The sequence below is a fragment of the Rhopilema esculentum genome, unplaced genomic scaffold, assembly GCF_057945365.1.
Source record: "Rhopilema esculentum isolate cy_ngs unplaced genomic scaffold, ASM5794536v1 HiC_scaffold_37, whole genome shotgun sequence".
In the NCBI taxonomy this organism is placed as follows: Eukaryota; Metazoa; Cnidaria; class Scyphozoa; order Rhizostomeae; family Rhizostomatidae; genus Rhopilema; species Rhopilema esculentum.
Window position 1 is genome coordinate 452394 of NW_028300848.1, and position 25193 is coordinate 477586.

At 37.4% G+C, this 25193-nt stretch overlaps 1 protein-coding gene across 8 annotated transcripts in view; it reads right to left on the reverse strand.

The window, feature by feature from the left end:
• Positions 1 to 25193, reverse strand: part of LOC135684164 (uncharacterized) — a 52684-nt gene that overhangs the window by 15470 nt on the left and 12021 nt on the right. For 5 of the 8 annotated variants that reach the window (XM_089115921.1, XM_089115923.1, XM_089115925.1 and 2 more), the window contains 19 exons: positions 20658 to 20978; positions 16925 to 19621; positions 16301 to 16417; positions 15915 to 16117; positions 15652 to 15799; positions 14662 to 15087; positions 13671 to 13946; positions 12908 to 13231; positions 12441 to 12585; positions 11604 to 11755; positions 10548 to 10964; positions 9302 to 9634; positions 8810 to 8974; positions 5978 to 6118; positions 5121 to 5408; positions 4038 to 4745; positions 3091 to 3399; positions 2047 to 2391; positions 1102 to 1251 (listed from right to left, as the gene is read on the reverse strand). In XM_089115921.1, coding sequence (XP_088972047.1) covers positions 1102 to 1251; positions 2047 to 2391; positions 3091 to 3399; positions 4038 to 4745; positions 5121 to 5408; positions 5978 to 6118; positions 8810 to 8974; positions 9302 to 9634; positions 10548 to 10964; positions 11604 to 11755; positions 12441 to 12585; positions 12908 to 13231; positions 13671 to 13946; positions 14662 to 15087; positions 15652 to 15799; positions 15915 to 16117; positions 16301 to 16417; positions 16925 to 19621; positions 20658 to 20978 — 7665 coding nt within the window. The remainder of the gene's footprint in view (positions 1 to 1101; positions 1252 to 2046; positions 2392 to 3090; positions 3400 to 4037; positions 4746 to 5120; positions 5409 to 5977; positions 6119 to 8809; positions 8975 to 9301; positions 9635 to 10547; positions 10965 to 11603; positions 11756 to 12440; positions 12586 to 12907; positions 13232 to 13670; positions 13947 to 14661; positions 15088 to 15651; positions 15800 to 15914; positions 16118 to 16300; positions 16418 to 16924; positions 19622 to 20657; positions 20979 to 25193) is intronic. The other 3 variants (XM_089115924.1, XM_089115927.1, XM_089115928.1) reach the window with 2 other exon arrangements.

The following is a 25193-nucleotide window of genomic DNA, read 5'->3' on the forward strand; positions in this document are numbered from 1 at the left end:
CTTTCGACTTCAGAGGCAATTTACAACCATGTGACGTGTCTCTGTCTTTTTGTGATTTTGCATCAATGTCACTTTCTGTATTCTGTCACAAACCTCGAGAGGCTGTATCTGTCATCGATTGCTTCAGAGTTCCTCAGATTGTCTTATTTGAATTTTATTTTACAAATTTTTTCTCTCCGTTTTCATCGCTATCTTCGTTCTATCATCATTTTCATGATTTCTCATGCCTCAAAATCAATCTAAGTTACGGACGTTAGATTCCTAAAATTCCATTGCATATCTTTGGGGATCTGATCTTTTGAGTTATCCCTTTCAGTTGGAAGATAGACGTCCTTCTAGCTGCTTCTCTCATTTGTTACCAATCTCTTTTTCAACGATGTTACGTGCTACGACCATCCTCGCAATGATTTTGCGCTAAATTAGTCGAACCGAGTGACGCTATGGGTTTGCCTGCTCATAGTGGTATTAATACATCAGCAGAAACTTTATGGCATGCGTTACTAAACTGCTACGTGGAGATTTCTACAAGATTCATTAAAAAATTAGGGAATGATTTGTAAGTAGGCATATAAAAACTGAAGCAATTGAAACAAATTTTGAAAATGACCGAAACAATGTAGTTTAGTATTTTCAGTTTCCAGTCGTGGTCAAAAAGTCATATTTGTAATTTTGTTCTCGTTTTAATGTTGTTTACTTTGTACATATAATATTTACAGGTGTTAAAAACTAATACTAAATTGCAGTGAGTCTCGACATATTCGTCCATGTTCTAAGCTAGTTCTCATTGTTTACGTTTAGTTCATCAATATTGTTCGTTATATAGAGTATCAACGCCAGAGTTTGGTTTTGAACCACCTATAGTACTATCAGCGTCGATCTCATCGAGTAGGTTGTCACCGAATTGTTTTACCCATGCACAAAGCTGCCTCGGTTTAGTGTACCTCGTAATCGTATGCAATAATGTCTGACGTTTAGTGGTTAGGATAGCAAGCTCGTTATGTCAAGGTCGGAAACTCATATCAATTGGTCTAGAATTGTTTTCAGTGAGAAGAAAATACGAATCCAACAGAGATGAAATTGAATCTTTCACTACTTTCGTACCATCGTCACCATATTTACGTCCGTGACCCCTAATCCTGCCGTTACTCGTCGACTTTCCTTCGCCATTTTCGTTTGCCTTGTTGGACATGTTTTCAGTTGTTATAAAAAGGCGAGCCAGGTTATCATGGTTAGTGCTTGCTTTGTCGACAGCTTCCAGGAGAAGGAAAGATAAGGGGTTAGTGGGAGGGTAAACAAATACGTGGCCCTCTCACCCTGGCTAGAGTTGGATTTTTTCGTGAATATTCAGTTCATTTCATAGCAATATCATGCAAGGGTATTCATAAACGCTTCTTTAAGAGACAAATAAATTTAACAGACAAAACTTTCTGCCTTTTTAGCAAATCTTGACTATAGGCAATAAGCAAGGGTGAGAGGGCTTTTATTATATGTGAAGGAAGTACTAAAAGTTTATTAGCGTTAGCATAATATTTGTAGGAAAGTTTCATAGGCCAGAAGAGACCGCAAATTAATACAGTTAAGGAAAGGTTAGGAAAATTTTCACGTTAAGGAAATGGCAAATTCAGCAGAGGTGTTTTAATGCACTTTTTCAGCCAAAGGTTGATAAAATTAGTGATGACTTTGGTAAAACAACGAACAAGTCTAAATATTAACAGTGATGATCAAGGGATGCATAAATTTAGTCGTCTTTACTTTTATCATATAAAGCGATATTGTTATATTTACGAGACGAATGAACAGAAGGAGACTCGCTGCTATGAATCGGCTTCGAATACAACATAAAATGCTCTGTGGGAAGCAAAACCCTGCAGAGTCACAAAAAAATCAAACTGCTGAAAGCGCCATGAGTGTTTCGGCTAAAATCCTTTTTGAACACAAAAACGTTCAGATTTCATAGTTCATAAATAAGAACGAAATCATGAAATAAACCGGCTCAACGTTTTCATATGAAGCGATATCCCTAACAGAATTGAAGCAAAATCCTACCTGTTGCAGACGACTTCTTGAACGCTATTATCGGCCTGTACTTAGTGGGCCTTGCTGCCCGTGTTTTGCACATGGATGGATCTTTACAGCGAACACCGTAACAGTCGTTGTCGATCATAAATGCCAAATCACAATCTTTGCTTCCACAACAATAGCCCATGCATTCATCGAACGTGTCCGTTTGGCCGTGATCTGTAAACTCTCCAGCGCTGACTCCTCCGACCAACGTCATATTCTCAAGTCGTTCACCTTCCCAAACCTCAGAGCTGCAAGTTGCTCCCTTATTGGATGACGATTTTGAGCTCTTTTTCTCTCCACTATTTGCCCTATTTTCTTGCATCAATACTACGCAGAAATATATTATCAATTATGTATTGCAAATTATTTGAAAAACAGGTAAAACCAAAACTACCGTTGAAAACTTTAAAAAAATCTTCACAACGGTAAGTCATTAACTTTTAACCCTCTGTTTCCCTCACCTGCACAGACGGCGATTTTTTTTTCTGAATATGATAACTAGACTTTAACTAAGAATGCACCTATCCGATTTAGTTATGAATGTATGATCCCTTATGAAAGATTGTGGGTACAGAGTAACGGAGGCAAAGATTAACAAAGGTTGAGAGAGGAAGGCAAAACCCTTTTGAATGATAATGGCATGGGTAATTCACTAAACGAAAGGCATAAACCTGGCAACAGGAATCCAATAAATATGGATTACAAAGGCATCTTTACCTGAAATGGTTGCTTTGAGACTGAAAGATATCTAAAAAATATTTGCATGCTTCTGCTTGACCTCTAATGAATCAAAGAGGCCTGGCTGGGCTAAACAGTGAAACTATAATGGGCATAAGAGACCCATATAACTCATTACCCTTCAGCTTAAGCACCAAGCATCAGTAACGCTAAACCACAAGTAAAATACCGAAGACAAAAATCGGACCTGAAGGGATGACTGTGACTGCTGTTTTTGGCCTAGCCTTCTCTAAGCTATTGCCTATGACAATATAGTAATTAGGACACTGTAACTGATGTGAGACTCACCCTGCCTGCTGCCGACATCTCTGACAAAGGCTATTATTGGACGCAGGCTGATTGCGTTGCGAGCACTACGTGTCCTGCAAGAATGTTCGCTGTAGCAAGTGACTCCGTAGCAGTCATCCTCGATTCGGAAAGCGAGTTCGCATTTAGAGTCACTGCAACATCGTGAAATACAATCATCCATATCAGTGATATGGCCTAAGTCCGTGAAATTTCCAGCTCCGATTCCGTCAACCAAGGTAACGTTATTGACCGTGTTCTTTGCTTTACATAGGGAGCGTTGTGTTGGGTTGCTATCGGTTTGTATTTCTTCTATAGAACAAAAAGATAATGTAAAAAAGCGGGAAATTTCAATTGCGCAATGTCAAACCTAAGAATTGAGGCCTTTTTATAAAAGATTATCTACTGTATTACAATTACCTTGTGCCAACTAGGCCTTATGACATGAGAGTATTACACTTATCCTAAGATTTCTTGAGCAATATGTCTGTAAAATAGCATGCTTCGGTCGATTGATATCTCCAAATACAGCTCTGAAGCTCTGAAGCTCTGAATCAACCAGACAGGACTACCTTCATTATCAATGACGTTCCTCAAGATCTTCATTATCAAGATCTGTCCATAGAAAAGTTCCACCCACTAGGTCGTGAACTTGGGTCGGTGGATCTGTCCAGATATTCAATAGCTAGTTCTTTAACCTCCCCAACATCTTTTGTGAAAAGTGCTCGATTTTACCTCCTTTATTAACAGTAGTACTTTATTGTGGTTCTTATTTCGCCCAGTACTGGTAGAAATGCTTTCAAGCAACACCAGAGGGTATCAGGTGAATTTCTATTTTAAAGCCAATTTCAGTGCCCTTAGACTAAATACGCACATTACTTCTGAGGTTCCAAAGTCTTTCAAGCCAAAAGGGGTTATACTACCTAGATTTTAAATCAAATTAAACAAACCTTTTCTTCTTGGTGTTTTGATAGTTCGATGTTTGACTTTTGCAATTTGCGGATTATAGAAAGCGGAGAAAGCCGGCTTCGTTCGACAACTGTCCGGACCCTTACAGGTGATTCCAAAGCACTGTTTACCAAGTTTAAAAGCAATATCACAGTTGTTCGTTTGTCCACATGATTTAACACAGTCATCCATATTCTCAATTGTTCCTTTATCTATGAAAGTCCCAGAATTGATTCCGGCCGCTAACGTTACATTAGGTACTACAGCATCGGCTGAGTATACGAACTTGATATGTTCCGTGTCTGTTAGTTGCTCTTTGTATACAACCTCACCAGGCTGTAACTGTTCATTGACCGACGTGGAAGTGTCCGCAGACTTTATGTTGGCATTTGATGCTGCTGTAGCCTGAACAGTGGTTTCTGGCATCGCTTCGGTATTGGCTGAAATTGTCGTTGTTATGGCTGCTGGCGTTGTTGTTTCAACAACTGGGGCTGTTGTTGTTGTCAAAGGTGCCGATGATGCTGTTGTTGTTACTGTTGTCGATGTTGTTGCTTTTGTTGTTGTTGGTGGTGGAGTCGTGGTAGTTTGTGGTTGTGTTGTCAACGGACTTTGGGGTGTCGGTTGCCCATCTCCTTCTTCAGTTCCTGTTCTATTTTTCATCACTGCATTTGTAGTTTGGGTCTGCACATTTGCGGTGTTTGCATTGTCTCCTGCAAATCGATAAAGATATAGATTACAACTGAAAAAGCTGCTACCTAATGAAAGAAATTGCCTCAAGATACTCCGGCTGGTGCAATACTGCAATTTCTGCCAAAAAATCTTGGAACACCTACATATTTTTGGAAAAAATTTCTTTCCCTTTGTTTTCCGTGTTTCTAATGGACTAACCTCTTTCTCCTTAAAACAATGTTGCTTGTAAAGCAGTATATCAAATCAATCGCTTGAAAAAAGGTTTGCTTCAAAAGTATGTCGTGACTTTGCTGTAAATGTCGAAATGTCGAAAAAACCAAAAGTATTCCAAAAGTTTTGGAAGTCTTTGTAGTTCTAGCACTGGTTCAATTGAAAATTTTTTATTATCTACTTACCTCTAACTATATACACGTCATTTGCCATTTGCCCTCCTAGGCCATACTTGCATTTTCTAGACGGACCGTATCTCCGATATGTATCAGGACTACCCTTTCCAATGAAGCACTGACCACCTTTTTGCAAAGCAAAGATACTTGCACTATGTTTCTTGGCAACTGTAGCACATACATCAATTGGGGCAGCCCTGTTTTGATATGGCTCTTGAAGGGCAGCATCAAGCTTTTCCATGCGTTTAAAGGCACGGTCTTGCAAGTCAGCCCAGCAGCCCAGGCTCATAACAGATCCTGGAAAAATATGACAAGTTTCAATGGTACAAAGTCAATTCCTAAGGCAGTGGTCGAGCATAGGGAATCGGTTTGTTGTTCTCAAACTACTTCAAAGAAACCAGCCTGATAAGTCAGTCGTGACAAAGAGCTAAGATCTTAGGGTAATGTTTATAGAGAGTTAAAAGAAATATACCTGCTTCTGCACCATAGAACGAGAGCTTATGTAAAGAAGAAACAAGTAGGGGAAAGATAGGTTGTTATTTTTGAAAAGAATATCAACAAGGATGCCTTAGGTTCCCCGAGGTCTGAATAAGGCACGTACGATGAATTGATCTACGTTCCTTTTTCTGCTTTGTAATTCAATAACTTTCGTCAATGACAAATTAAACTTTTGTTGATACAACAAGAGGTGACTGGAACTAGCATTGAAGTAAAGTGAAATTTTCAATGAAAATCTATTCATTGATACTCTATTTAAACAAAGGTTTATTCTTCTCATGCTTTTATCAAAAAAGGGTCTTTGCTTAAATTTCCTGATTTTTTTGCGTAATCTTCGAGCGGATACAATAAGCGATGTCAATACATACCATCGTCGAACAACTTGTAAACACTGTTGGAAAATGCGCCTCCGCGGCCTCCTTTACAAGATTCTGAGGGACCATATCTTTTATAGGACGAAGCAGCTTTTGGCCCACTGAAGCAGGCACCACCATTTTGTATCGCAAAGACTGTGAACAAATTCAAGAAAAAGCTATTTACTGAAGGATACAGATATTGAACAACGTTAAGGAAACTTTACATTATCAGGGTTTGAAACTGTTAAAACTTCTGAATTTCAATGTTTGACTGACTTCATAAAATTCGCTTGTAAACTCTTTGGTTTTCACCAAAGTATTTTGTAAATGATTATGTTTATCTCTGAACTCTTGTTTTGTCCGTGATTATGTTTATCTCTGAATTCTTGTTTTGTCCATGATTATGTTTAACTCTGAACTATTGTTTTGTCCGTGATTATGTTTAACTCTGAACTATTGTTTTGTCCGTGATTATGTTTAACTCTGAACTATTGTTTTGTCCGTGATTATGTTTAACTCTGAACTATTGTTTTGTCCGTGATTATGTTTAACTCTGAACTATTGTTTTGTCCGTGATTATGTTTAACTCTGAACTATTGTTTTGTCCGTGATTATGTTTAACTCTGAACTATTGTTTTGTCCGTGATTATGTTTAACTCTGAACTATTGTTTTGTCCGTGATTATGTTTAACTCTGAACTATTGTTTTGTCCGTGATTATGTTTAACTCTGAACTATTGTTTTGTCCGTGATTATGTTTAACTCTGAACTATTGTTTTGTCCGTGATTATGTTTAACTCTGAACTATTGTTTTGTCCGTGATTATGTTTAACTCTGAACTATTGTTTTGTCCGTGATTATGTTTAACTCTGAACTATTGTTTTGTCCGTGATTATGTTTAACTCTGAACTATTGTTTTGTCCGTGATTATGTTTAACTCTGAACTATTGTTTTGTCCGTGATTATGTTTAACTCTGAACTATTGTTTTGTCCGTGATTATGTTTAACTCTGAACTATTGTTTTGTCCGTGATTATGTTTAACTCTGAACTATTGTTTTGTCCGTGATTATGTTTAACTCTGAACTATTGTTTTGTCCGTGATTATGTTTAACTCTGAACTATTGTTTTGTCCGTGATTATGTTTAACTCTGAACTATTGTTTTGTCCGTGATTATGTTTAACTCTGAACTATTGTTTTGTCCGTGATTATGTTTAACTCTGAACTATTGTTTTGTCCGTGATTATGTTTAACTCTGAACTATTGTTTTGTCCGTGATTATGTTTAACTCTGAACTATTGTTTTGTCCGTGATTATGTTTAACTCTGAACTATTGTTTTGTCCGTGATTATGTTTAACTCTGAACTATTGTTTTGTCCGTGATTATGTTTAACTCTGAACTATTGTTTTGTCCGTGATTATGTTTAACTCTGAACTATTGTTTTGTCCGTGATTATGTTTAACTCTGAACTATTGTTTTGTCCGTGATTATGTTTAACTCTGAACTATTGTTTTGTCCGTGATTATGTTTAACTCTGAACTATTGTTTTGTCCGTGATTATGTTTAACTCTGAACTATTGTTTTGTCCGTGATTATGTTTAACTCTGAACTATTGTTTTGTCCGTGATTATGTTTAACTCTGAACTATTGTTTTGTCCGTGATTATGTTTAACTCTGAACTATTGTTTTGTCCGTGATTATGTTTAACTCTGAACTATTGTTTTGTCCGTGATTATGTTTAACTCTGAACTATTGTTTTGTCCGTGATTATGTTTAACTCTGAACTATTGTTTTGTCCGTGATTATGTTTAACTCTGAACTATTGTTTTGTCCGTGATTATGTTTAACTCTGAACTATTGTTTTGTCCGTGATTATGTTTAACTCTGAACTATTGTTTTGTCCGTGATTATGTTTAACTCTGAACTATTGTTTTGTCCGTGATTATGTTTAACTCTGAACTATTGTTTTGTCCGTGATTATGTTTAACTCTGAACTATTGTTTTGTCCGTGATTATGTTTAACTCTGAACTATTGTTTTGTCCGTGATTATGTTTAACTCTGAACTATTGTTTTGTCCGTGATTATGTTTAACTCTGAACTATTGTTTTGTCCGTGATTATGTTTAACTCTGAACTATTGTTTTGTCCGTGATTATGTTTAACTCTGAACTATTGTTTTGTCCGTGATTATGTTTAACTCTGAACTATTGTTTTGTCCGTGATTATGTTTAACTCTGAACTATTGTTTTGTCCGTGATTATGTTTAACTCTGAACTATTGTTTTGTCCGTGATTATGTTTAACTCTGAACTATTGTTTTGTCCGTGATTATGTTTAACTCTGAACTCTTGTTCTTCGAACTCTAAACTCAGTGGTAGAGCACTTGACTTATAAAGTCAGGGATCGTGAGTTCGAGCTTCGCTCGGTTCGGTTGTTTTCCCGCACTCTCTATTAGCTGTCTTTAAAATCCTGTTGCCTTTACACTAACTCTTGTTTTGTTATACAGCGAAGGCAAACTCGGTGTTCTTGGATCTAATTATTGATTTTTATTCCTTAGGTTAGAGAAATTCCACAACATTAATTTGCCATTATTAAGAACTCTGCAAAAACTTAAACCTCAGTAACTTTCCCAACTCTTAAGAAACCCTGCTACACGTTTTAAGCAAAGAATCTTTTAAGGAACAAGTATGATTACTAAATGCAAAATTTGTACCAGGTGCAGATATTTATGTCGGAAATTTTGTATGCACGATTACAAATTGAAGGACATAACTGCGAGTCCACTTTAAAGAGAAACCAAGATCAGTATTTTGTTGTAGTATCGTTATGATGTGAGATTTGAATACCTGAGTAGCCACGATGTTGGGACACAGTGGCACAATCATTAACTGGGTCGTCTCTTTTCTTGTAAATGCCAGTCAGAAGTGGGTCTGTTCCTTCTAGTAGTGGAATGGCAAATGCTGACATGTCAAAGTCTCGCCAACATCCTTTGTAATCATACTTGTTTTTGCCTGGAAGAAAATAAGTAATTCAAATAAGCTGGGCAGGATCTTGCATGTTGTTCTCTGATTAAAATAACTTCTTCAAATGACCTGGATAGGATCTAAGCATTTCTACTAAACCCCAACAGCTTACAATGATCTACATGCAATCCCTCAATACCTCATACAAACAGAACTTTAATAAACTTGAGGGATAGTTTTGAATTGGGCAAATAAGTGTAGGCAAATAACAAGGAGCGTATATAGCCATACTTAAGTGCGCATTGTTTAGTTCATTTAAGATATGCTTCGCAATTTTTGATAAATTTTGAAGATAACGTCAGCATGAAGCCTCACCTTCTCCAAGATTATCCCTTGGTGGATTCCAATTAACATAAGCAATCTTTGGGTTATAGAAATGAGAAACAGCTGCTTTTAAAGAACACGATTCGTAGCTTTTACACTTAACAGTGAAACAGGTCTCCTTAATGATGAAGGCTAAGTTGCAGTTGTCATCTCCGCAGCATTGCTTGACACAGTCATCCATCGTGCCAACACTGCCTCGGTCAATGAACTCACCAGAATTGATTCCGTCTCTAAGTGTGACATTTTGATAGATTTTTGACACCCGTGACTTCGTACAGCTGTTTGATTCAATAACAGCAGACTTGGCCGTCCCAGTAGTTTCCACTGCAAAAGATTAAGTCAGGTTGGTATATATTTATCAATCGCACACATTGTGGGTTCTACTAATCACTGATAGAAGCAGCTTAAAATGATTTTCAACTCGCAAAAGTCAGAAACAACTAGGTCTCGCAAAAAAACGGTTTTTACTGCTTAGCCAAAGAGTTTCTGCAGTGTGAACAGGGCTTATTGATGTACCACAAAAATTGCATTTAACCCATTCACATATGTATTTAAGTTGAAAACGAATGCTGTCTTATAGCTAAAGCTTTATAGTATTTTGTAGCACCGAAATTAACTAAAAATTTGTCATCTAGAAATAAATGTAGTTTTAAAAGCCCTGTTAAGAATGATGCATTTTGGACCCACATATAAAAAATTTTATATTACCTTTTAGACTAACCATTTCTTACAAACCAGAGGCTTTCAGAAAGTACTTGAGCCTAAAGGTTTCTAAAAAATTGTTTCTTTTTTACAGGGCTTACTGCAGCGTTAAATTGGTTCTCACTAGTATATCGTCCTTTGAATAAACATATTTCGTCTATTCAAAAGTATACTTGGTAAAGCAGGCTCAAGTTTATCCATCGCACGTTCCGAATATGACAGTGATACTTTGAATAACACTGAAATATTGAAAAACGCTAGTCAAAACTCATCAAGAGCATTAATAACCGAATTTTTGCTCAGTTTGATTTCATGAGGCAAGTTGAATTAAGTTCTCTTGAATAATACTTGAATATTTGAAGTTTATAGCACTTGGTAGTTATCAAAGCATTGTGATCAAAATCATCGTTAAGAGCAGTCGATTACAAACGAAGACAGGCATTGCAGAATCACTATGAATTTGAAGCCTCGAATCACTGACATTTAGTTCGATATACAGAGGCTGATTGGGGGAATTAGACGAATAAAAGAATACCTTTTGGTTTCGGCTGGTCCTTTATGACGTATGCTAAAGTCGGGTTAAAGGCAGATGGCCTCGCAGCCTTGAATTTGCACGAGTCTGCGTTGTTACATCTTATTGAGAAGCAGGTTCTCTTCACCATGAAGGCTGCATCACAGTGGATATCTTCGCAGCATTTGTCGAAGCAGGTATCAAAATTATCCACAACACCACGCGAAGTGAAATTGCCAGCCTTCATGCCACGAGCCATTGTCACGTTGTGGTGTGCTTCACCTCGCAGGCACTTGCGCTTTGGCTTGGCGGGTTGAAGATCGGGCTTTTTCACCTCTTTTGAGATCATTTGTACATTGATTGCATTGCTTGGAGCCTTCAATGCAGCAACTGGTGCCGAAACTTTTGGCTTTTCAGCAAACATAGGGACAATCCGTGGCGCTAGAAGATCGCAGGCATATAGATCAGAGTGAATCACATAACTTAATGGAACGTAACATTTATGAATAAAAATTTGATGTGTTATTCATATTTGCTCCATAGAACATCAACAAGTAAGTTTTAGTTTTAAAATTAAATAGGAAATCGCTTATGATTCAAACAGTTTTAATCCCAAAATTTAATGAAAAGATCTTAATTCCTTTTTATTTATAAACTGAAACATCCTTCTGTGCAACGATGTCTGTAAAAAGTTTGAAGCTCTTTGGTACTTGGTTGATTCAGAAGGCATTATCATGCAAGTTTCCGTGCTTCAAATCAAAAGGGATAAACTGAAGAGTAAGTTATTCAAAGATTAACAAGTTCTAAACATGATTGCAAAATTTCAAAACTCAGAACAAGACAGTAACATTGCTGGAAAGTCTTGCAGCTGATCTGCCTAAACAGTTCTTAAATGAAACCAGTAAAAAGAACAATAGAAAAGGTACAAATCGACAAGAAATATTTTTGGCAAAATACAGGATTCCAGAAAAATAGAAAAAAGAAAAAGAATTATACCATATAAGAAATAGTCTCAATATAGTTCGTTAGGAAATATAGACATCTGAAAAAAGAAATAATGAGTTAGATGTTTATACTTACTTATTCCCACTCTTGTGATAAATGAAAGCATGGGATTGAGTTTCGTATTCTTAGCCTTCCTAATTTTGCACAAATTCTGGTCGTAACAGCGAACTCCATAACAGCTGCCCTCAATCATGAAAGCGATTTCGCAGGTTTCTTTGTCGCAACATCTAAAAAAAAGAAATATCGCTGAATGTTACGGTAGAAGATGACAAAAAGATGTAATTTGAAACTGGATTCGCACTCTGGACTCTGTTTGCCCTGCTAATTGTTCCCCTTAATATAATATACCTTGAAGGGTGTCGACAGAAAACTAGCTATCACTATGAAGAAAAACCATACTTGATTACGTCGAAGCTCATCCATTAAGCACATACCGTTGCAGTTAAATATAGCCTTAAAAGTGCCTGTAGACTCTAAGCATACACCGTTGCAGTTACATAGCCTTAAAAAGTTTCGAAGCTTTTTACACAAAATTGTCTTGGAAAGACTGACCTACACATCGTGTCTTGCTCTAAATTTCCCAGTCATTAAACCAGCTTATTTGCTTACTCAAACATAGCTACAGATCTACTCATTACATGCTATCAAGCATTGCAATAAAAGATTATACAATCAGATAATCAAAAAATTTAGGTTGGAACTTTTCACTGTGACTTGGCATCTTGAGTTCCTTGTTGAGAAATATTGTGCTAATAGAGAAATTAATGGCTTAACACTTTTTGAAGTAAATCTTATAAAGTCATTTTTGACCGGGTACCTACATTCCACAATAAATACCAACTAGACCATGGTGCTCTTTTCATTCAAACCTGAGTAGCAATTGATTTATCTAGAAATCTGATGGCAACGTACCTTTCTTGGCATGCTCGCATGTCATTGGTATGTCCCAAGTCCGTGAATGTACCAGCTTTAGATCCTCCAACCAGTGTGACATTTTGGTACAAATCCGAATTGCGGCACAGGCTACTCATTGTCTTCTTTGAAGTCCTTTTCTTTTCTGCAGATGAAATTGTTAAGTATCGCAGATTATTTGCTTTGTTCAATAAAAAAGACAATTTAAAATGGCAAAAGGCAAAATAATCAGTCAGTTTTCAAGTAACTAATATATTGGCAAAAGACATGACAGACAACGCATTGCAAAATCAAACAATTATCATTAGCATTCAGACTTTCTTTAATATCGAAGATAATTTTGGTGGTCGAAAAAAATCTTCAGATTTTGATGGCGTTTAATAACAAATGGGCGAGATTTTCAAAACATAAAGTGTATTTGGTGTATCTAAAATTGCAATGGTTCGCGGAATGCATTAAGAAATTACCTCTTTGAAATTCTATTTTGAAACGCTCTCCTTCCCGTGATCCTGTGCTTATAAATTTCACTGTCATCTGGTTACCATGGGATTCGATTCTCCCTGGTTTTGCTCCACCGCAGTAGCTTCCAATTAATGTATCATTATCTCTGTCCCTTATTTCAAGTCTTGAAGCATTGCAGTTGTTAATGTCAAACTCTTTCACATCGATAGCAACTATCTCCCCCGGCATACCCTTAATTTCCCAAAGACATTCAACTGGTCCGTGATGCAGCGACGGGTAATCCGGTGTTATAAGCATCCCACGTTCAGCAGTCAGCACAGAGCCACAATCTACCAATAAAAATGGATAGCAAAATTAAACAAAAGCATTAAAATGAATCTCTATACTGTGGCACTGCAAATACAAATTATGGTAAAATGTATAACAGAAATAGAAATAGTAGAGGCTTTATAAAAAAAATAAAGGCACCAGTTTACTTAGGGTATCAGTGTTTTAAAGTTTAATTCGAAGTCCTTTAGTTACCGCTAAATTACTGTTGTTATTTCTCCCAAGCATTGCATGACAAAACACAATTTTTATATTAACGTTAACTACTCTACATGCTTTCTAAATATGAAGATGTTGCCGAGGCTTAGTAAACTCGAAAACATAGAAGTACAAGAATTATACAGCTTCGTGAGAAACAAGAGAATTCTTTTTGGCAATCCATAGATCTCACAAGAGTTTCGAAGTAAACTTAAATAACTAAAAGTTAATCTTCAAACTTACAGTATTTATCAAAGTTGCATTCCCGTGATAATTCCAAAATCTTTTCACCCTGTATAGCCTCGTTATAGATTCTGAATTCATCTATGTCACCTTGGAGATCACGTGTATCTTTATGCCTGCCGAGGCCTACGCGACCACCCCAGTCTTGCGATAGCAGTCCACTTCCTTTGGTGTCTGCCACACGGCTTCCATTTACGTAGATCTTTGTTTCACCAGTTTGAGAATCGTATGACGCAACAAGATGATTCCATTCTCGCGGGCTTACGAAATTCGGTTCTATAATTTTGCAGAATATAAAAAACGATTAAATTTATAATTTGTTCATTTGAGATTGGTAATATTTCTAGTAGTTTGAATAATTAAAGTCTAATTAACGATTGGCAAATTAGACATTTGCTAATCTACGTCAACCAAAACTAAAATAAAAAATGCTAATGCAAAAAATAACTGAGAATGTATGTATAAAATCATTCGTTGTTTTATTTACCAAAACGTATAAAATATTTCAATATCCCATACATAGCATACAAAATCTTTAGCTTCAAGATTGTAGAATATACTTAATCATATAAATTTTATCATTTAATGTCTCGGACCCTGGTTTTGGTACCAAAGCATTAATGCCAATACTAAGTGTGTAAGGCATATTTTCCATATCATCAAAAGTGAAGTCCCACTAAAACTATAAGAAAGGATAGAATATTTTCTCAAACACATACATAGATAATTTGTATAGCATTGCATGTTGAATTACATAATAATCATACCTGTCCCTAGATCAAGCTGTGTTTTATAAAAGGCCCAGTTATCAAAACAGAATAATGAATTAGTAAACTCGGTAACAGAAAACTTCCCAAAAACTTAATAAGCGCAGATTAATAAGTTGATAAACACAAAATAATACGATTTACAGATTTCAAAATCCTTATTACATTAAGCCGTGTCATTACTTAGGTCTGTTTTGTATCTAAAATACAGATTTCTTACTAACCTGTAATCGCGGAGAAGATCTGAGTACCATTTTCATCGCGATGAAACCATCGCACCGCACCACCGACAATTTCAAAATGATATTGCCCCAAAACATGCCTAGAGTTCGCTCCTATAGTATCAAATATCGAATGAACACCTTCGGTATTGTCCATTCTAATCCAAACGCTAATCGAGATCGCTTCCCTCGGTTTCACCCGCATATTTCTTCCATCAAGCAGAATATCAGATCCCTCGATAATCCGCGCGGCATGACGACACTTTCCGTGCGTATCGTAAACTGCCGCGCCTTTGTTGAGATAAGCATTGTTACCCATCGGTGAACTATCAAATACTATTTCATTGTCGATTTTCTCGAAGCTAAGATCGTCAATTAAATTCTGCATTGCATTTGGTATACTTGATCGACCATACAGCACTTCACCTCCTAAAAGTAAAATTAATTTATCAACAAAAATGGATGATCACTTACAGAGTTTATATTCCAGAACCTATATGATATTTTTTGCCTTCGTGCTAATTCAGGAGGTTGTCGGTTGTACGATCGTAATTCTTAAAATTTTTAATGAAAAATTATGTACACAAAATCAAAACCATTTTATCCTCGACCAATTAAGTAAAAAATAACAACAGAAAAGGTTATTGTAGGCGCTTCTTCAAAATATTCGAACCCTTATGCTGGGATTTAACGAAGATGTTCTAAGCTACTCAAACAGACATATTGAAATTAAAGAAACAAACATCTTAACGGAATGTTACAAAAAAGTAAGGTTGTCAGAAATTCAAAAAGCTCTCAAAAACAGCTGAATTGACGACATAGGTAGTAAACAATGAAAAGTAAGAAATTTATCCAAAAATGTCATAAAATATTTACTACTGCACAAATATGTTACTACTGAAATTAAAATCAGAGTAAAAAACGATCACCAGAAAATAGACCCAGCTACAAAAAAAGATGCCAAAAAGATATCTGAATGCCTATGTAGTATACCTTGTTGATTTTGTGTATAAAACTCGACACGCGTGCAAATGGCGTTGCCCTCCCACGTCTGCGGCAGGATTCGAATGAAACGCGTTCGAATTGGAAGAATGAGCCTGTACGATGTCCAATCTTCCTGCGCAATATTTCCTTGAATAACCTGTTGGATAGATATTCGAGGTAATTGGATATACAAGTAAACGAGTAGTTGTCTTCTTAGAGTAATTAGTGATGGAATATTTCACAAGGTATAAACGTGTCACAGTGTCACATACCTTGTCTTTACCGCCTTCTTTGTAAATGGACCAATGCCTGCCATCCATTGAGAATGAAACTTTATAATGTGAGATCCAATTTCTCAAATTCTGATGGCCCTGCATCCCCACTCGGCAAACCTCCTGCACTTTTTGAAAGTCTACTTGCAAGTACTGGGTTACATTATTCAACCGGGGGTCAGCACACCAACCATTGGCTCCACCTAAAAAAATGACGAGACTCCCTTCAAGGCAGGTGAAGAGACTGGAGATAACAACAATACAAGATTTATAGGTAACATTAACCGACTGCAACTTAACACATATGAAGGCAAATCTGTGTGGAAAAACTAGAAATTGGATTCAAATCATCTAAAATCAAGCACTGGAAGAATTCTTCTCCATACCTTGCTGCATGCCAAGTCGCCCCTTTGCAGGAGCGTATTCAGGGGACAGATAGGACGATGAAGTCAATTGGTAATCTCGTACTAGGCCATTGGAGAGACCAAGTGGTTCGTTGCAACCTGTGGACGTAACGAGAAATACTACCGTTAGCCTTTCGTTGGCAATACGGCATGGCAAAATGTGTTAAACAATACAGTATGACTTTGCGCTGATGCATGCTCTATGGCTTCTCAAAATAAAGGACACTGTAATATAGAGCAAACAGTTTGCACATAATGTGACGTCAAAAAGTTACGTGTCTATATATATGATGTTTTTAATTCGCTATGGACATAAAATAGTCTTTTTCCTTAAGCACTTTAATACAATGCTGTGGTATTTAGCCGTAGAGGACTTCACAGTAAACAAAACAGTCAAACAGTCCCAGTCAAACAGTCATTTTCGGCCGAAGCTAAGGACAAGAAGTCTTTGACGTAAAGGTTTCCTTTTAGGTAGCCTATGTGTTTCAGTCTTTGCAACAAGTAAGCTAATCCAAAAATCAGTATTTTTCCAACTGAGTTATAAGCAACAATCTCACCAATAGAGAGATAATTATTAAGGTATAAACACTTGTCATCAACACATACCATTTCCCTTTTTAAACACTTTACGTCGCTGCTTTTTCAACTTATTTTTACGTTTTGCATCAAGTCGGTATTGCTCGTAAATCTTTTGTATCCCTGGTCGTTCGGTGGTATGTGTACTATTGTTCAAGACAATGACGTTGCCGTTGTCCGAAAGCTTCAACTTTGGTTTCGAAATAGGTGACAAATGTCCTGTCTGATCGGTCGGTGGGATACGACTACCGGGCGATATATGACCGACCTCAGTAGATTGAATGGTCTGGTTTCTGGCATTTAATGCATTGGTCAAAATCTGTTGGTCTGCTGTTTTGTTCTTTGTCATTATTCTGTCTGTTGGCTCTATGTTAGAGTCTGAGGTGATTTCGTAAGTCTGATTTTTGTCAGCGAGAACAGTCTCGGTATATGAAACAGCGTCCTCGTCTGTGTTAGTCGTATGGTTTCTCTGTAAATTTGTACCTGACTGTGGAACAGTCACAGTGTTGTTTTTGATATTGCTCGGTTTCTGTGTAATAGTTGGAGGCGTCGTCGGATTTTCTGTTTCTGTCGGTAATGTTGTCTTTGCGAAAGCAGTTGGGACATTTGACAGAATTTCACTGTTTACGGTAGCAATAGAAAGTTTGGACCATGAAGAAGTATACCCTGTGATGTCTACGTTATGGACAGAAATTGGATTTTCTGTTGCTTCGTAGTTAGTCGTCGACGTTGCTGTGTCGGATCGTTCTGTTGGGGTGGGAGTAACAGCAGATTCAAGTCGGGTTGTGAAATAAGGCATCTCTGTGAGTTGCTTGGTGGATGAAGCCGATGTAAAAACAGGAATGGCAGGTAGAACTGTAGGTTCAATTAAAGGTACTTCTGCAATTGGTCTGCTAGAAACAGCCATAGACAAACCTGATAACGCTTGAGCAAGGCTTTGGGATGGTTCTGGCAACTTCAATCTTGTGGGAAACGGTAAATCCATGTTGACTCCAGTTCCCTGCATTCCCCTCTGTGTAAAATTCCAACCTGTCGTTAATTGTCCATCTCCCGACTGAGGCTCGGTGAAAGTGTCCTTTTTCCCTCCAAAAGGAAGAATAGCATTTTGCACCGGTGCATCAATGTCATTAATCTGGACTTTCGAATTCGTTGAATAGTCATCCTTAACTGAGGATGTTTGCTCAACTGTTGAAGTAGAAGGAAATATTGTCGCTTGTGGATTTTTTGAACTACTGGATGCTGGATTGATCTGTTCTGCGCTCAAAGCTGCATACAATGAGCTTCCAGGGCTCTTAACTTCTTCACTGGTTGTTGCAGACAAAGAAATAGAGCTCGCAGCGTTTCCTGGAACTGTGACAATGGTAGGGGGCTGGTAGCTAGCAGATGATGAGAGATTCGGCGAGAGATCAGCGACAGAGGCAACTTCCTTTGAAGGCAAAACATTTGCTAATGCAGAAATATTTGCCAGCTTTTTCATGTTAGCCTTGAACGCTTCCGGTGAGTTTGGCGCATGACCTGGGTCGGTTAGATCCATCTCCATTGATGATGTAGCCGTTGCATTATTGGGGTTCCCTGATAAACTCTGTGCATTATTCGGAGACAATGGACTAACATTACTTTGATCTGATCCAATCACAACTGGTGACATGGTTGGAGACTGATCTTCAGTGCTGCCCGCAGCCAAAGGGGCAAGAGGCGCGTACTGGCCTAAGGGTATTCCAGTGGCATTTGAAACGTAATTCTTGTAGTTAGTAAGACCTGAATCTGATTGACCAACGGGAAACATCGCAAGATTCGCTTGAGGCAGTCCATCAGAAGAAGTATACTGCTTTGATAAATCAGCTGCAAAGGCCTGACCCTGCTTTGAAACTTGATACTGCGAAGGTAAGCCTGTCAGGCTATACAGCTTCGTCCTGTCCGATGAATCCTGAACGTCACCGTTGTTGCTTGCAATATATCCTGTGCTTTGACGATCGTCCGATGAAGATAAAAGTGGAATGGTGTCACGATCCGTAAGGTACGGGTTCTGTGCCCTGCTAGCTGGGAGCATGTCATTAACTATTGATACTGCGGATATGTGATGAGTGCCTTCCGGTATTTCCGTTCTACGTACAAGGCTGGCAATGGGTAATGAAAATATCCCATTGCCTTGACTATCGGCATCACCCTCCCTAAGACTAACTTGGTTGACTGATGCTAAATCATCCTGGGTCGTAAATAAAGGTTGCCTATCAATGCTGTCGTATCCAGCATACGATTGGTCGGCTGATGGTACTGTATCTCGCCTCCAGTCGGTTTCTTGTGTCGTATACGATTTGTCCGATGGAGGATACTGATACTGATAATACTGATACGGGTAGTCTCTCGTTAGTCGTCTAGAAGTACTATTTACAATTTCTTTATGAAAACGGGTCTCCGCATCTTTCTTATTCGATCCTGCCCTCCTCTTCGAATGTTTTCTATGCAGCTTTTGCTGAACTTTAGTTTTATTTACAGTCTGTTTAAGTTTACTAGGGGATTTCCTAGTACTTTTGGAAACTTTAGCAGTACTTTTTGTCGACAGTATCGACTTGTGTTTCTTTTCTACTTTAAAATGAGATTCAGAGTCACTTGTTAGCAAAGGATTTGTCTTGTTACTTGGAACAACTACTGTGGAAAATGCCAACGTCCAATTCGATGACTTTGCGGTCGGCGTATTTGCCTCAGTCGACCTCGACAAAGGTTTTGCTGAAAGAAAAACAAAAGATTAAATTTGCAAATCAAAACTCGGTAAATGTGAGCAAACGTTATCAGAGACCCTTTACAAATGGCCAGTAGTAAAATATGATTGAAGGCCTCCTTTAATGCATCAGGAATTCTACAGGATATGAAAGCTAAATGGCGCCCATAATTCATAGTATGAAGTATGTATCTTCGTTGAAAACAGGGATGTACTAACAAACAGGCAAAATACCGCACTTGAATTAACTTTGTCATATTTCAATTTCTGTATTGGGTGCATACCAAGATTTCGATAATAAGCACCATACTATCGAATACATACAAATACTATCGAATAAAGAATAAAAATGTTTATACATATTAAAAGATAAAAAATTAACTTTTTGATGATACTTTCGAAATGCTTAGTACTCTATAGCAAAATATATTTCGATATGCCCAACAGCAAAATGTCCAGTATTTTTTTATAAAAGCTTAATATCATTAAACAAATATAGCCTTTACTTGAACAGAAGCTTGATGTCTAAGTTTGCAAAAATAGTTTAAGAAGAAAGCGGAAACACCGCGTCTCCATACTTGCTGGTACAAACGTTTTGATTTTGCCACTTTCCCTTGGCACCCTTTAGAGTTTACAGTACCTCAAGTATATATGACAAACTAATGGATAATGTAAAAGATACCAGGATTATATAATGGTGAAATTAATATGCTCTAATTTTTCTTGATTAAGGTATTTGAAGTCTTGCTATATGTATTAGAAGTGTTTGCTATTATTAAATAAAAGTTAATGGAGGTATGTGCCTGATGCGATTCAAAGGTATTATTTCGAGGATCTAATGACAAAGGACAAGGACAGCTTCTATTGCATAATTTTGCATTTCACTTTAGCGTTTGCTAATAGAAGAACTTTGCTTCGATTCCTATCGACAATAGTACATATTCTACGAAATAGAAAAAAATGTTGAGAATATAAAAAGTATGAGGATAATATGATAAACAAAGTAGAAATGCCAAAAACTATTTAGCTAGGCATATCGCATACCTTTGCTTTGGTTTTTCTTGCTAATAACTTTCTTTGCATGCTTAGATTTTGCCTTGCTGCCCCTAGAAAGGCCTACAATCTTCTGCTTCGATTTAACATCTTCACTTATTTGGCAGGTATTCTTCTTGCAATGAAGTGCATGGCACTTTCCATCCTCAAGAACTGCGTAATTTGCATCGCTTGTTTTGCAAGACAAGGCAATACAGTCTTTGAGCGACTTGGCAGGGCCTAGCAAGTGCTTTGCTTTGCTGTCCTTTACAGTCAAAGTGACTCCTTGTCGAACACTGCCGAGTTGGTGGCATCTCTGTTGCTCTGCCAGCACTAAATTTAAAATGAATAATCAGCCGTTAATGTAATTTGAAAGCACACTTTTCATATGAAACTTAGAACACAAAAAGCTACAAAAAATTTTTAACATTGACACCCCGAGCAATTAAAAATTCTGGTTCAGAAGAGCGGGGAAAATATGTTGTTTTTAAATCTTTTCCGCACATACCATCCTATTAATGACGCCCAAGGTTAAAGGCAATCTGTCTCGTTGTGGATTGGTTAACGAGAAAAATAGCTGGAATAATAGCCTAAACACGATTCCAGCGCTCCGCTATATTTTTTACAATGCGATAAATTAAAAGGTGATTGGAAACAATAGAAATCCCTTTGTTCTTATAATGAATCAACGTCGTGACAGATTGCCTTTAAACCGCTGAGCATAATGGTCTCTTTTTCCCCCATTCGGTGGTGCTGATGTGAGTCTGTGTTAGTCAATGATTTTTTTATTCATATCACAGTGATGGTTCAAACATGATTAGCAAAAATCATTGAGTACCAGCAAAAACAATATCATTATCCAAAAGGGCCTGGATCAAAACATTATCCAGGGTGGCAAATGAGCTAAAGAAACTATGTAGAAATGAGATTAGGACTGAAACATTCCCTGAGCGAAAGGGTCGACCCATGAGCTGAACATGTCCTTTTATCTAATGGAATGTGAAGTACCAAAGAAGTTTGTAGTTTAACCGCCCAGCAGAATCAGTTCACAATGTTGAAAATGGGGAGAAGCAAATCGCAATCAGTGACCCATGTTGCCATTGCCTGTAAACATATCCACTGGCCTTGTACCATGGTCTCTATCGTAGCACTTGACAACCAACACTCAAATATCTTAAACACTTGAGAAATATGCTAAAATCTCCCCGTTAAATTCCACTACCAGTATGTTTGTTACCTCACGCATGTTTTTTTTAAAACAATTATGTGTTTTGGTAGCTCTGGGGATTTTATTAAACATAAAAGAAGTTGATTTTAATGGAAAAAAACCTTTTGGCGAAACAAAGAGAAAAATACCATTTTCTTCAATAAACTGAATTAAACAAGACTTCCCCCCTCCTAGTTCGCAATCACGGTCAAATTCCTTATAAAATTTTCATCTTTATGTCGTTATAAAATTTTGCAAAATGAGGCCGTAAGTCGACTGTAAGCCGTAAATCAAATTAAAGGGTTGATTTCAAAGAGGCATCCTCCATGAAATGGTCCGCGTTATCCCGAAAAAATTACTTCTCATAGGCATAACTAGCTGTTAGTATCATTTTTGGAAAGAATCAAGGTTTACGAGAAAACACCTGTTCGTTCCTTTGATTAAAAGTTTTAACTTGCTTAAAAAGACTGTTGTTTCACCTATAAATCTGGATCTAGAAGTCATGTCTTGGAGTGAGCAATCTCTTAGCGGCGGGAGGGGGTGGAGAGGGGAGAGGGTGGAGAGGGGTGGGGGGTTGGCTGGAGCTGGATCACACGCACAAAAAGCAACACTATGTGATGCTTATAAGCAATAACGCAAAATCTCCCGATTTCTAATTTTTTCTTCGTAAGTTTTTTCAACTTGGAAAGTATTTTCGTATTCGAGTTAATTTTGGACCGATTAATTTTTTCATGGAATACCCTTTCTCTTTCTGTGATGTTTCCCAGTGCACTTTTTGACGGAAGTTGAGGTGAATTATCTTTCTAATATTTTTCAAAGTAGCAATAATTATCTGTTAGCAGATGTATTGTTTTTTAGAAAACATGGCGCAAAGTTAAATGGCGAGAAAACTTGGCGAGAAAACGCAAGCAACATTCTCCACTATTTTATCACGCGGGAAGGCAGGGGTGCCCGGGGAGATACTGCGCATCGCACCATTTGAGCTGCTACGCGCAATGGTTGCTCAAGATCAGTATTGACGGGGATGCAAAAGATAGTGAGCCAGTGATTATTCATGGGCACCTCCACGCTTCAGGGATCACAAATGAATCTGCTGCAAGTGATTACCATTTACTAAAAGCGAAAGCAACAGTACCTGGTGTATGCTAATCGTAGGTCAAGGTCTAGTACCATGAATTAAAAACTCATCTAAGGTTATCTTGGTGGTACTTCATGCATTTGGTAATATGTTCTGCTGTATCAACATTGGACGTTATCTTCCGTGACCAAATGGCATACTGATACAAATTTAGAAAATGCACATGCGCAGTTTGGAGGGATTTCCAGTGCAGCTTTTCTATTCTTCAATATAAATCTTTTCAAAAAAGTTACCTCAAATGCCAGTGAAACGGCATCTTTTTGCATATTTTTTACTAAAAACAATGGTATTTGTAAGTGAAATATTTACCTAATTTTTCGAAGAGTGGAGGGGGGGGGGGGGTGCAGTCTTGGCACAATTACACAGAGATATTTGCTGTCAAGGTATTAGCATTTTGTAGAAAATAAAGTACAAAAAGAAACCTTTTCGCGATTGTATTCAAACGTTTTCGCCAGATTTGGAAGGAAGAGAAACCTTTTGATTATCATATTTCTGATTACTTAGTATTTTAGGATTTTGAAAGAAATTGACCTTTGGGAAAGCTCTTAGTGGATACGTAGTTAATACCTAGAAAAATAGATAAACGAATCCTAAAAGATTAAGATCTTCGATGAAAGATTAAGTCATTGATGAGAATCTGAGCTTATCATATAAAAAGGGACAGTTTGAGCCGTATACCGTCGTTATGACTTGACAAAAGATTTATAGAAGTGTTACTGAATGAAAATCTACTAGTCTAATGAAAATCAATTTAACATGTTGATAAAGGCCAAAAAGAAAGTTGATCCAATATTTTTTATGTTCATCACTTAATGCGTTCCTTTATAATTCTTTTTGCCATTTCAAACTTAAGAATATATAGATATGGATGAAGCACTATAAACGAAATACACCTTCAGCTGATCATTGCTGCAAGAGCAATCTAGCATAGTTAATCGAAGGGTGAAGTTAAACAGTGTGCTGGCTAGAAAGGGATGAATAAAGCATTACGGTGCAGGGGCATGCCAAACACTTGGCGAGAATGGTATGCTACAATGCCATACCTCTGCCTCCTTGCAAAATGCGTGCTGAAACTTTACGGGGCATCAATATGTTTACTTATAATGTTATATATCATATGGTTGGGGCTTTGTGAACGGATTATCAATTATTATTATCATTAAAAAGCCTTGTTCTAATTAGGTACAAACACACCTTAAAACTTTTACTTTCCACTATATGTTTACAATTTGTATCTTTGAAACTCAGTATTAGCGTCCTGACGACTTTGCGTACCCCCCTTGAAATCTGCGAAGCATTTAGTGCCAACTGGAAGACGGTGACCATAGTCATGTTGAATAAGGGACTTTAAAAATTTCAATAAGGGACTTTGAATAAAAACCTTTTTGCTTCAACGAATTGAAAAGGCTCCACTTCCTACATTCAGGCAGAGAAATTCACAGCTTTGAAATTCTTTAAAAAGTATTAGCTTTTATGTAGATTAAATACTCATGTTTTCCTATTGTTGCAACACATTGTTCCTTCCTTTTTTCTGGTGTATCAATAGAATCAGGGTGGTAGAGGGAGCAAAAACAACGAAAATACGAGGACAAGAAGAACACTTTAAATGATCATAAGTGGATTTGAACAACTGATCTGTGCAAATGTTTAAAAAACTATCGGGAATATCAACTTCCCGTTTAAGTCCGCCGTGGCATTATTTCAGTGGTTCTGGTGCCCAATTCTCTGTAGTCAAAAATCAAATTTTAGAACCTTGAGGAGAATTAACAACTTTCAATATAGGACCTTTTTTAGCATTGAGGGTATATGCCAGACATCCATATACTCAGACAGTCATGTATTCAGACAGTCATTTTACAAAACGTCTGCTAATTTTTCGTTGCATGTTCATGGGCTGTTTGCACACGGGTACACAAGCCAGATTCGAGTAAGTTCGATTTCCGATGACTGGAGTGATTTTTCTCGCCTGGGTGACAGACTTTACTCATTGTCTTCGACCACTGAAGCTAGTGAGAGAATTCGCCAAGCTGGGTGTATGAAATGGAGTAAACTCGCTCGTTATGAATTAACTCATACGTGGATGATCTTATAGCCAGGAAGAATTGCCCGCTTTTTAAAGAAAAAGCAAACAGCCAATTCCAAATACCTCAGCAGTTGAACAAAATTAAAACTGGCATTCTCAGAGAATACACTAACAAAATTT